At 48.9% G+C, this 12,641-nt stretch overlaps 1 protein-coding gene across 3 annotated transcripts; it reads right to left on the reverse strand.

The window, feature by feature from the left end:
• Positions 1 to 334: 334 nt before the first annotated feature.
• Positions 335 to 10,543, reverse strand: LOC125689808 (serine/threonine-protein kinase PDIK1L-like). 3 transcript variants are annotated; one of them, XM_048937465.1, is made up of 5 exons: positions 10,432 to 10,543; positions 8,278 to 8,905; positions 7,001 to 7,217; positions 5,412 to 5,664; positions 335 to 1,948 (listed from the first exon to the last, which is right to left on the reverse strand). In XM_048937465.1, exons 2-4 carry the CDS (start codon positions 8,821 to 8,823, stop codon positions 5,429 to 5,431), a joined length of 999 nt encoding a protein of 332 aa, XP_048793422.1. In that variant the 5' UTR covers positions 8,824 to 8,905; positions 10,432 to 10,543; the 3' UTR covers positions 335 to 1,948; positions 5,412 to 5,428. The 3 variants fall into 3 exon arrangements, with proteins under 3 accessions (XP_048793422.1, XP_048793423.1, XP_048793424.1); XM_048937466.1 differs by lacking the exon at positions 10,432 to 10,543 and adding an exon at positions 10,195 to 10,291; XM_048937467.1 differs by lacking the exon at positions 10,432 to 10,543 and adding an exon at positions 9,776 to 9,798.
• Between the last annotated feature and the right edge of the window lie 2,098 nt (positions 10,544 to 12,641).

Below are 12,641 nucleotides of genomic sequence, written 5' to 3' on the forward strand. Positions count from 1 at the left end.
TCCTCCATGTGGAGAAAGGGCACACAAACCTACCCACATTGCAGACAAAGGGCCTGGAATCAAGTTATCCTGCAGGGCCAGAAGCACACAGAAGCTCTGACAGTAGGGAGCAGAGAACAGGCAATGGGTGCAGCAGTTATGGGACGGGCAAGAGAAAGATGAAGAATTCATACTTCAGCAGCTCTGCAGAGCAGGACAAGGGAAGGCTGCACCTCGGAAAACCCCACGTACAGTTATGACTTCACAGAGAGCAAAGATGAGTTGCAGATGAAGGCAGCAGCTAGAATTAAGGCAGCCCGAGTTGTGTGGGTGCAGAGCAAGGCTCTCCAAGCAGCTGTCTCATAGCAGTGCTGGGACAGCAGCTCTCTCCTGAAGAGGGTCAACCAGCTCTTGGACAAGAGATGCAGACTGCTACCAACAGGTCACTGCCAACCTCCAGCAGATGCCTCAAGAGCCAAACAAGCTTCAGAGCACCCGGCCTTTCCTTGCTGCACACCCAGCAGCACCTCTGCATTCGGGATTCTCTAAATCCAAAAGTCAAGCAGAGTTTAATGATTTAACTTAATTCTCGTGTTCTCACAACAGCTGTACTCAGGGAACAGCACAGAGCCACCCATCAGTAATCTGTCACAGGGGTAGAGGTCAACAGCTGCTTGTCTGAGCAGGACAACTAAAGGCTGTATTTTGCAGCCTGGGGGAGCAAGCGAGAAAACATTCCAAGTCAGTCCTTACAGAAGGGCAGCACAGCCTCTGGATAAAGACACTGCAGGAGGAAAGATCCTCTCCATGAATTAGGCTTCTGACACTGCTTACAAGCAGCCTTCTCTACTGCACTCACAATCTTACAGCAGGGAGAAGCACACAGCTAGCCAAGGTCTGCTACGTTGCAAAGAGGCTCACCAGGTCACCTCTCTTTAGGCAGTTTGGTCCTTTCCTAGGAGGAGAAGCTGTCCCTGAAGGACACTATTTCAGCTTTGGACAACAGAGGAGTGCAGAAGGAAGCATTCAGGGGCTCCCAGTTTCTTAAGGAAAGAAAAGATCAGCAGTGGTTTACAGACTCATAAAAATACTTTTCAAACAGGGTACAAATTAGAGTCCCCATTTACCTGCCAAGATTCCAGTTCAGTCCTTTTCATTTCTCTTGTAAGAACAGCTGGCACAAGCAGCTAACACAGCAGGAAGCATGATTCCTTAAACTACTTTAAGTGTTAGTGACGCATACGTTCTAATCAAGAGTTGGCATCTTTAACATTCTTTGTATTTATTTTAAGAAAGCGTTTTAGTTAATCTAAGCAAGAATATTCAAAAGTGAGGAAAATACATTTTTGTTTCTGTTCAAACTTCTCAGAGCAGACACCGAGCGCTGTGCCAGCTCATCCCACAGCCATCACTCAGTTACGTGGCCCAGCAGCATGAGGAATCACACACAAAGCTCCAATTAAACCTCGCAAAGACAACTCCTGCCTTCTGTGCCAAGGACAAGCAACGTCGCATTACCAGCACAAAGCCAGGGCTGAGAGCTAGTCAACATGCAGCAGGGCAGAGGTGACAGGCTTGAGACCATTCGGGCCCATTTCTTTGGGGTCCTCCAACAGGGCAGGCACAGAGTGGCAGCAGGAGGATGGATGAGGGTTCTCTGAAAGGAAACCACTTCAGAAACCCCTGTGCCACGTGTAGCCAAAGAGTTCAGATCATCCCAGCCAGGGTTTCACCTATGCCACTTGCTGCATTGAAGAACACATGTTAAAAAAGGAAAGCTTGCATAGAAATAAAAATTTTGTAGTTCTCTTAAAATTACTGTACAAATAAATAAAGTTACTGTCCATTTAAATAAAACCGTCTGAGGGAAACTGGAAGGCAGCAAGGTTTCTGTATCCATCTCCCACCATCATTCCAAATCAGCTGTTCACCATCTGTGAGGCCTCCAGAGCACGGTGGGACACAACACCTAGGAATGAAACGTGACAAAGTTGCCAACACTCCCCTTGGCAGAAAAAGCAGCCCAGCCCAAAGGTCCCCATGCCCACCGTCCTGCCTCAGTAGCAATAGCACGCGTTCAAGAACAGCACAGAGCAGGTGCACAACCCCAGCTCTCAGCATTATTGAACATAAAGACTTCTCAGGTGATAGGTTATACCCATCTCCTTGTCTTTCAGTTCACAGAACAAAACTCATTTAGAGTTTTAGGTTATTCACATCAACAATGAGATGCCCTATATCTTCCCATGGCCCTATGGAAAAGTCAGGCCTAATCTGATCCACGTTTCCCACATGAGAGTTTATTCTGAAGCACCTAGATTTTGCAGCATGAAAACCCTCACTGCAGCTTCTGTGCCAATCCTGATTTTAGGTGAGGGAAGGAGGATATGAAACATGAAATAGACCTGTTTTCTGGATGGATGCACCCACGAACTGGTGCCTAAGAACATTTAGGACAGCAAATTGGTTTTAACCTCCAGTCCATACTAACACAGCAACCAACAGCATCTCAATGGCTTGAGAATGGTGTTGTGTGGCACAACATTACGCCCTGCTGCATTAACTCAGGATCCATGCCCAAAGCTATGGTAAGTACCCAGGTAATTTCCTGTCTAGTCAGAAAATTCCATCAGCAGAGGGGTGGCCAGAAGGGACAGGGAGGTGATTGTCCCCCTCTACTCTGCCCTCATGAAGCCCCATCTGCAGTGCTGTGTCCAGGTCTGGGGACTCCAGTACAAGAAAGACAGGGAGCTGTTGGAGAGGGTCCAGAGGAGCCACAAAGATGATCAGGGGACTGGAGCACCTCCCCTACAAAGACAGGCTGAGGGAGCTGGGCTTGTTCAGCCTGGAGAAAAGAAGGCTGCGGGGTGACCTCATGGCAGCCTTCAGTACCTAAAGGGAGCCTACAAACAGGAGGGGAATCAACTCTTCGAAAGGGCAGATAACAGCAGGACAAGGGGAAATGGTTTTAAGTTGAGGGAGGGAAGCTTTAGGTTGGATGTCAGGGCAAAGTTCTTTACCATGTGAGTGGTGAGGTGCTGGAACAGCTGCCCAGAGAGGCTGTGGATGCCCCGTCCATCCCTGGAGGTGTTCAAGGCCAGGTTGGATGGGGCCCTGGGCAGCCTGGGCTGCTATGAAATGTGGAGGTTGGTGGCCCTGCATGTGGCAGGGGGTTGGAGCTTCATGATCCTTGAGGTCCCTTCCAACCCAAACCATTCTGTGATTCTATGAAAATAAACTAAGAGCTCTGAGCAAACTGATATGGCTTTTCAGTTGCACCTCCTGGCTGTGCAGCCCATTTTCTTCTGAACCATGACCACAAGCCTACCTATGAAACTGGAAAGATCAGAGGAGAATGAGCAGCAGGAAACCAGACACTGCGCTGCCAGAACCACTCTGATTTGTTCTTGCATATTCCTCTTTAGCAGCCTAACCACTTCAGGGCTGCCCTGCCAACTAGTGGCTCCACTGCTGTGGCAATGCCAAGCCTCCTGGTGCAGGTGGGACTCCCCAGAATTGCAGATTAATTAAGTGAATTTCAGCAACAAAACCTATTTCCTTAGATACCAAGTAGTGCTGGTCTTGTCCTCAGAGATTTCTGTGAAGCATTTGCTGTAGCACCACGAGGCAGCAATAGATAAACAGGAGAGGACTGCAATTAGTAAAGAGGAAAACGTAAGGCAGTTAACCAGGCCCAAGGGAAAACTGAAATGGATAATTCAGAAATGAAGAGGCTAGAGCAGGGCTTTATCAAGATTGGCACTGGCAACAGACTTGTTAATGAAGTGTTTTCACTAACGTCCTCGGCACAATAGGAAGTGAGCCAGTGACACAAAGCTGGAGGTGTTCTGACTGTAAGAAAGGACAGAAATATTTGGGGTCATTCACTGTTTCTTCTAACTGAGAGGGGCTGAAAGTGGGTAATTGAAAATATAAGTCATGCAGCCACGAACAAAAATCAGTGCTGTAACCCAAACCGTTATTGATTTGAAACAAGTCAAGTCAGAAAGGGCTTCAGGATACAAAGTAATTATAAGATGAATACAGATATGAAAGAAGTGATTCTGGAACACATCAGGAGGAAGACTTCCAAATTAGATAGTAAAAGCTGATGTGCTTCACAAGGACCTGAGAGATTCATCTGCAGGTAGTGCAGAAGATAATCGCATGTAGCACGGAGGGAAGAGCCAGCCTTGGTGGAACCAACAAACCTTGGATGGGAAGTCTGCCTGCCAAAGAAAACGCTGCTGAGGTTACAGCTGTTCCCTATAAAGTCGTTCAGAATGGGTAAACACCTGGGAAGGAAAAAACACTTTGTGCCAGAGGACAAGTCTGGCATGTGGTCAAGAGCATGAAAGTGATCAGAAACATATTTCACTGGAACAGGTTGCCCAAGGAGGCTGTGGATGCCCCATCCCTGCAGGCATTCAAGGCCAGGCTGGATGTGGCTCTGGGCAGCCTGGGCTGCTGGTTGGTGACCTGCACACAGCAGGGGTTGGAACTGGATGAGCATTGTGGGCCTTTGCAACCCATTCTGTGATTCTACAATCTCAGTATTGCAAAGGGCCATATCAATTGCAAAATGTCTTTAATCTGACAGTTGCTATTATACCTGAACATACTTAAGGTGCACAGCTACAAATATGCTGCAAAACTCCCTTTGCTCACTTTGGGTTTTATTTAGTTACCAAATGTACTGCAAAATGAACCAGCACAGGTAAATGCTGGGCTGATAACAAATCATTTATGGAAACTGTTGGGATTTGGGTATAAGACAGGCTGGCTCAAACACAGCTCAGTGCGGCCAATTCCCTGAACACACACCACTAAAGAGGCAAAAGTTTCTTTGTTAGAAGTAATTCATAGGCCACAGAGGCTGAAGGAGCTGGGAATGTTCAGCCTGGAGAAGAGGAGGCTCAGGGGAGACCTCATTGCTCTTTATAACTTCCTGAAGGGAGGTTGTAGTGAGCTGGGGGTCGGCCTCTTCTCTCGTGTCATCAGTGATAGGAGCAGAGGGAATGGCTTCAAGCTACGGCAGGGGAGATTCAGGCTGGACATGAGGAAGTATTACTTTTCAGAAAGGGTGGTCAGGCACTGGGATGGATGCCCAGGGAGGTGGTGGAGTCACCGAGCCTGGGGGTGTTCAAGGAAAGGCTGGATGTTGTGTTGAGGGACGTGGTTTAGTGGGAGCTGTTGGTGTGGGTGAACGGTTGGACTGGATGATCTTAAAGGTCTTTTACAACCTTGGTGATTCTATGATTCTAATTCAACCAAACATTTTTTTTTTCCTCCTAGTTGGACCACATCTGTCTAGTGCCAAGTTTTCCCAGCTGCTACAGGTCATGTTTGATTTAGAAGGGCTTTGACCAGAAGGCCAACAAGTCCCCTGTCTGCTCACACCAGACAGAGAGGAGCTTGGCAGAGACACTAACCTGAGTGCCCTTTGTCTCTATGAGAGGGAGCGCTGGCACTTCTTGCCGTAGGAGATTTGCCTGATTCGGACTTCCAGCTGGAAGGAGTCCAGTCTTTTCTTTGGGTTAAAAGCCAGCATATCGTGCAGGAGCTTGCAGAGATCATCTGGCATGGACTTCTTGTTCTTCAGAGGAATCTGTAGCTTCAGGTTGGGATTCTCCAGCAACGCTTCCCCAAGAGGAATAAGCTCCTTGCCTTGGCAGATGTAAGTTCCTGAATACAGGTAAGGAGGAGTCAGCTTGTACAAGAAAAGCCTACACAAAGCACTGCCTTGTACAGCACAGACAGCCTGGGAAACAAAACATCTGAAAGATTACCAAAAAGATCACTTATTAGTGACTGCCAAGGCAAACACAGCGAGAGGCTGTTATTGGAACAAGCTTTAACTGTCCAAAAGTAATCAAGATGTTACTGTGTGCTGCATGCACAACCATGGGTGGAAACAAACCTTGCCAAGCATTTACCAAAGTGAACCTCCTCTATTTTCTGCTTTCCCCCCCATAGCAGACCTGGAAGGTGTAGGAGAGGGAAGGAAGCAGGCTGTGCTTGGCTCGGGTGACTTGAAAGAGTTAAACATGAAACTTATTTGCTCAGTAAGTCAAATAATTTTCAATTAAAATGACAGCACATGCCATTTACCGTTAGCCAACTTCTCCTCAGCAAGATTAAGGAAGGGAAATGTAAATTTACTCCCGGTAATCTAAATAATTTCACCGGTTGTTGAAAATGATTAACCGGCTTCCAAAACAGACAGCAAAAACAGCTTTGCTCACTCAAGCTGTTCTGCCCCTGCACCAAGCAAAGAATAAATGTTTCAAAGGCAGTGACCTGTCTGTGTATAGAAAAGGTTGGCCACACAGACTCCTTATCTCAGGTTGGCGGGTTGCTATTTTAATGAAATCTGTTCGTGCTTCGGTCTCAGCTGCAACCATTTGCTTGTTTTTGTAGGCAGGAACTGAAACATTTATCAGTGTTTGGCATTTCGAAAAGAAATAAATAGTACAATTAGAATTGAGCCCATTAAAACAAAGAAAAATGTAAAGGAGCAGCGCAAAAATCTTCTCAAAGTTTCTGCACAGAAATTCCTTTCACGTTAAGAATGTAAGCATTGAAAAGACAGAGAGGTATTCTGTGATCTCAGGGACTGGGTCGATGTCTTGAATTATTATGCTAATGTGCCTGACTGGCATCCTCTCCTCTCGGGATGGATTTTCCACTGCAATATACTTCTCTGAAATCATTTGGTACCAAGCATTTCAAGTGTGCACATATGTGGGGGATTTGGAAGGAGGTGGATGGACAGGGCCATCGGACGGGTCATCCCTGTGAGATTTTGCATGTCTAAGCACAAGAAACTCAGGCAGAGAGCAGCAAAGCTCATCTAAACATCCGTTCTGAGTTTACAGCTTGAAGCACTGGAAGGCTGTTCCAAGGAGCCAAGTGATCCTGTCGCCTTGAGGAAAGGGAGACTGCTCTGCACTTGTGGGAAATGAAACCTCCCAGAGGATCCCTACAGAACATCTACAAACATGACAGCAGCGATCCTTACCAAGCAATTCCTTCTCAGTATCTCCATCTCGGAAGGTGATCCTCTCCACCATAGCCCAGAAGATGATCCCGAGGGCAAACACATCAGCCTTGGCTGTGTAGTGACCCTCCCACACTTCTGGAGCCATGTAGAAGTTTGACCCGCACGCAGAAGAGAAGCGGTGCTGGTTCACGTTCCCTTTCCCCCGACACACCTTGCTGAGGCCAAAATCTGCCACCTGCAACACAAGATGAGAAGAAATTGCAGCTGCTCGCAAACACCAACTTCACAAAAGCACTTACAGACAGCAGCTCAATAAATTCCACTCCAAAATCCACCATGTCACTAACAGCCATCAGATGGCAACCTTAGGGCTACAGAGAGCTGGCACTCCCTGTGAGGTGCCCTCTCCCCACTCCTTCCCTGTTGTTTGCTCTTCTCCCTAGGATGAAGACACCCGATGTCTGCTTGTTATCTTTCTGAGAAGCTCATTCTGATGAAATCTAATTGGGCATAAACATATCTCCAACCTGCAGCTATGGGAAAAGTAGCTCTTACTGTTCCCATGTGAGCACACCGAGTCTCTTCCTTTATTGTTATTATCCAGTGATTAAGATGACATTGATTTAAACATCCCCTGATGGCTCTACAGGTCGAGGTATAAATACTACTATTGATCTAAGTGGTTGAGACATAAATTATCTGCAATGCACTGAGCTATTATTTTATGTCCAGCTTCATGAGCTCTTAGGACTGAAAGCTGAGCAGCAAGCTGGCTCCCACGTTTACAGCTGCTTTTTAGAGAAATGTAACAGTTTTAGTTTGGTGCTACCAGAACTGCAGCTGGCTATCTTTACCTCAGTCAGGGCACCAACCCACACGAACTCCCCACCTCCCTGAACATCAACGTGTGCTCGAGGCAGCAGTATTGGAAGCATTAGCTGTTGTAACAGGACGGTATGTTCTTAAAGTTTAAGGGAAGAGAAAATATTGCTTCATCTTTGGCTGATCGTGATCTCTCTGATCGTCTAGCGTGCAGAAGAGAGACAACCCTGAACTGCAACCCTCAGCAGCACAAGTAGCACAAGAAGTGTGTTACAGACACATGCCATCGTGATCTAGATGTCCTTCCAAGTCTCCTGAAAGCCAGCCCACATGTGATGTCAGATGTTCTGAATACATTTGTTACAAGCTACTAAGAAGAGCCTGTAATAACATTCACCAAAGACCATTCCCCAGCATGCAATGCGTAAGCATGCAGATCACAAACTCGTTACGGTCAAGTTTTATTCCCTTACCTTTACTATGGGATTCCCACGTTTATGAGAGATCAAAATATTGTCCGCTTTCAGGTCTCTGTGCACAATCTGGTTCCTGTGCAGGAAAGCCACAGCGCTGCTGAGCTGCTGCATGAAGCTGTTATTCAGCTGGGCATCCGGGCTGCGGGACAGCAGGTACTCATTCATGTTGCCACCATCACAGAACTCCATCACAAACCACAGAAAGCAGGCCGATTTGGGGTCCATGCACCTGCGCCCTTTCAGACAGGTCTCGATCAGCAGCAAGTGGCTGTCTGACTTCCTGTAATGGTGACTAATGGGCTGAAAGACTTGGCCGTTCTGCAGGATGCACTCCTCCAACTGGATCACGTTCTCATGCTGCCTCTGGATGCTTTGCAGGGCCCAGAACTCTTGCAAAGCCAGCTCTGCGTTTTCAGGCACGTTACACTGCATCCTTTTCACAGCTACTTTGCTTCTGGTTTTGTTAACAATTGCCTCATAAACCACCCCATAGTTCCCTCGGCCCACTTCCCGAATAATGCTGTACTTGGCTTCTGCAGCCATCTCTCACTTTGGCCCAGTGAACAAGCAAATCAGAGGGAAACGTCTGAAGTCATGACAATCAGTTGCCACCTGCAGCAAAATCCTAGAAAAGAAGAGGATAAAAAGCTTAGAACTCCCAAACCTAGCAGCTCACCAACTATCATGAGCAAATACTTCCAACTGGAGTCAATTTTAGAGGTATGTACATCATTATACGCTGCAGCTGCACAAGGTCTGACAGCCAGAACAGGGTTTTAAGGGAAGCCAATATCCATGGTAACTACGAGGCATTATCAAGTACAATCCTGACTGCACAGTAGGACACAACAACATGGGAAGTGACATTGATCCACCCACAGTGGAGCAAGTTTTGTCAGAAAGAAAAAGGGCGATGTGGACACGTTCAGTAAGCAGGGCAGGAAAGGGAGGAGGAGACCTCCTTGGTAACAGCTGAAGTGAAACTTGAACAGAATTGATTTTAAAGAAATAAAGAAAGCAAGCCCAAACTCTCCTGTTTGATAGATCTTTCAACCTTACTTCTCCCCATGTAGCCATACTGATCCATCAATGGATGCAATGCCCCCCTGCACATTTACTACCAGTCCAGACCCAGATGCCAGCCTCAAGTCCTTCATTTCCAACTCCTTAACTCTTCCCACATCCCAGAGTTCCCTCCCCACCAGCTCAGCTCCCCCACACACCTAAAGACCAGTCTTATCCTGGCTATCAACCACTCACCCACCACTAGCCCACCCCATCACCCTCCTGCTTACATCCTCTGTGCTCACCCAAACCTCCCCTTCCAACCTCCTCAGCCACTGTCCCACATCCTCCCATCCCCAAGGCCTCATCTCTAGCAAATCCTGCTCTGTGTAAAAGCACCCTTCACTCCTTTGCTCCAGCTCTCACTATTTCAGCCCCATCCATGACTATTGTGCTGTGTTTTCCCTTCACTTCAAGCACCCTGTCCTACCTCAACTCCTCTCTCCAGGTCCACATACCCCACGTTACTCTTTATTTGGGCCTCTGGGATTCTCTTGGCCCCTTCTCCAAGCTTTCCTCCAGCCCTACCCCCTCATAACCCCACTCCCTTTCCCACCTATCTCATCTCTGTCCCACCTCAACACCACCTCAAGTTCTGCTCCTTCTCTCACGACCAAATCTTCCTCTGCTTTCCACCCACACCCCAAACACCCCTCTCCCAATCCCCACAACCCTCCCCCTTTACACCTACTATCCCAAACCTGCCTAGACCCCAACAAAACCCCTCTCCCCTCTCAGCCCCCACTTCTCCCTCTCCCCCCTTCCCCCCTCCAGGCCCCTTTCTCAAACCTCACCCAACCCTCTCCCATCCTATTCCCGCGCCCTCAGCAGTGCCACCACAATACAAACCTCGGCCTTTCCCCGAGCCCATCCCTACCACAGCGCCCCGAGGGCAGCAGCTCCGCTCCTTCTCCAGCCGAGGCCCTCCTCAGCCCCCACAGCCCAGGCCCTCCTCAGTCCCGAATGTCCCCGCCGCCCCTAACCCCCCTCCCGGCCCTCTCCATCCCCTCAGACCCCCGGCCCCGTTTCGGGCCCCTTTTCCCCTCTCAGACCGCCATCCCATCCCGCCCCCACGTCTCTCCTCACCGCACCGCCGCCGTCGCAATTCCCGCCGCCGCCTCGCCGCCCCGCCTATTAGCCACCGCTGGCCAATCAGAAGGGAAGAGACGCTGCTTGACCAATCACAAGACAGAAAAGGGATGTCCTGCCTCTCTCCCGGACCAATCGGAGAGCCGCTCGCCTACCCGCAGCCCAGGCAGGGATGTTCTGCGCCTGTGTAATGATGGGGCTTTGCGGAAGAAACTACTAATCCCAGCGGCCTCTGCGGTGCTACGAGTGCCCGTTGGAGACAAACCTCCACAAAACGCGCGGCTCGCCCCCTGCGGGGTGAGGCAGTCTTAGAAGGAGGCCCCCAGCCCCCCAGTGCCCCCGAGGGACCCAGAGTCCCCCCTCCAAAACCTCTCTTTGGGGAATATCTGGGGAGAACCGGCCCTCCTGGCTCTGCAGCATGGTCTTGGTGCAGCCCCCAAGAGACAGAGGGGGCGAGGGCTGCATCCAAATTTTGGACGATTTAATTGCCTGCATCCTCCAGCAGCCCCAGTCTGAGCCATGCAGGGAAGGCTTGTGCTGATTCCCAGCCCATCTGCAGTGCCTTCAGGTGGTGACAATGTAAGGTGGTGTATGTGATGCTGTAACCGTATCAACGGACAAGGGAAGAGCCACTGATGTCATCTACCTGGACTTCAGTAAGGATTCTGATGCTGCCCCCACATCCTCCTCCTCTCCAGACTGGAAAGATGTGGATTTGATGGATACAGTGGATGAGGAACTTGTGAGATCGTCCCCAAAGAGCGATGGTCAATGTCCCCATGGCCAGATGGAGACCAATGACCAGATGTGCCCCTCAGGGACCAGTGCTGTTGGTGCCCCTGTTCACTGCAGGGGAGTTGGGCCAGATGGCCTTTAAAGATCCCTCCCAACTCAAACCATTCTCTGACTCTCTATTTTAATGGAGCGAGCTAAATAAATAAAGATAACTGAAGTCAAATCCCATCAGAGGGATTGTTAAGCACTGAACCCACCAGGGCAGTTTGGACTCTATTAAAACACTCTGCACATCCCTCTGGTGACTCAGAGGTTTTATGTGCAACGACGACAGTGATGTAGCAGTTTTTCTTTTAGAAAGCACAACGTGCCAGCATTGGGGTTTGGGGTTTCGTGGCCCTTGGGATAGCACTGGGTGGGATGGGGAGAGCAGCATTGCGTGGGATGAGCAATTTTGTGGATGCTGAGCAGAGAAATTCCTTATGGCTATTTATTGATTGGGGAAGGCATTGTCTGTGCCTCGACAGTGTGATCCTGACCCCAAATCCTGTCACTGCCCCAAGGACAGGTCATGGTCCTCAGCACTGCAGGATCAGTTCTTCATTTATGACTGCAAAAATACCGTGGGGATTTTCAGGCTGATGATTTTTTTCATGGGAAGGAGCTCGATGTTGGGGAACAAATGGGGAGATGGCTCTGACACCCCCTATCCTGGTCTTCTGGGTGCTGGCACCAGCAGTTGAGAATAAATAGGGCAATTTTGAGCTGTATTTGTGGGGTTTTTGGAACCTGAGCCTGAGTTTGAGCATAAACAGAGCAGCTCTGGGATGAATTTGAGCATTTTTTGGACTCTGAACCCATACATGCGTGTGTATATATGTGGACCCATGCTCACCATAGTACCTCCTGAAGTCCTCCCCTACAAAATTGCTTCCCTGCCCTGTAGAGATTTGCATAAATTCGAGTATAAAACTTCAGCATATGGTGCTTACAAGCAGGTTTCCTCTGCTCGTCTCAGGCTCAGTCATGGTGACCCACTGTTGGCATGGAGGGGACATACAACGGACGATGTGCCATGTGTTGAAGCACAATTAGTGTCAGATCTACTTTTTTTTTTTGCCCTGAAAATGGAATTGCTTTTGCATCCTCCATCCTCCCCTTGTCTCTTTGTTGTCTCAAACGCCAGAGCCAAAAACCAGCTGCAGCCCTCCCAATGGAGATGAATGGAGAGCAGCAACCCACGCCCATCCATCCATCCATCCCCAAACCCAAATCTCAGCACTGGCATCCCTGTGGGCAGGAGGTGATGGGCTGCAGCTAATAAGAAGCTGCTGCGCCCTTTGAGCAACAGCTAAATGAGTGTAATTGTGCTTTCCATAAAATGCAATTTGGAGTAAGATGACACAAATCCTTGTTGGCCCCACTGAGTGTGCGCCGGTGGTGGCTGTGGGGTTTGGGGATGGTGGGATCGA

The sequence above is a fragment of the Lagopus muta genome, chromosome 2 (genome assembly GCF_023343835.1).
Source record: "Lagopus muta isolate bLagMut1 chromosome 2, bLagMut1 primary, whole genome shotgun sequence".
NCBI lineage: Eukaryota > Metazoa > Chordata > Aves > Galliformes > Phasianidae > Lagopus > Lagopus muta.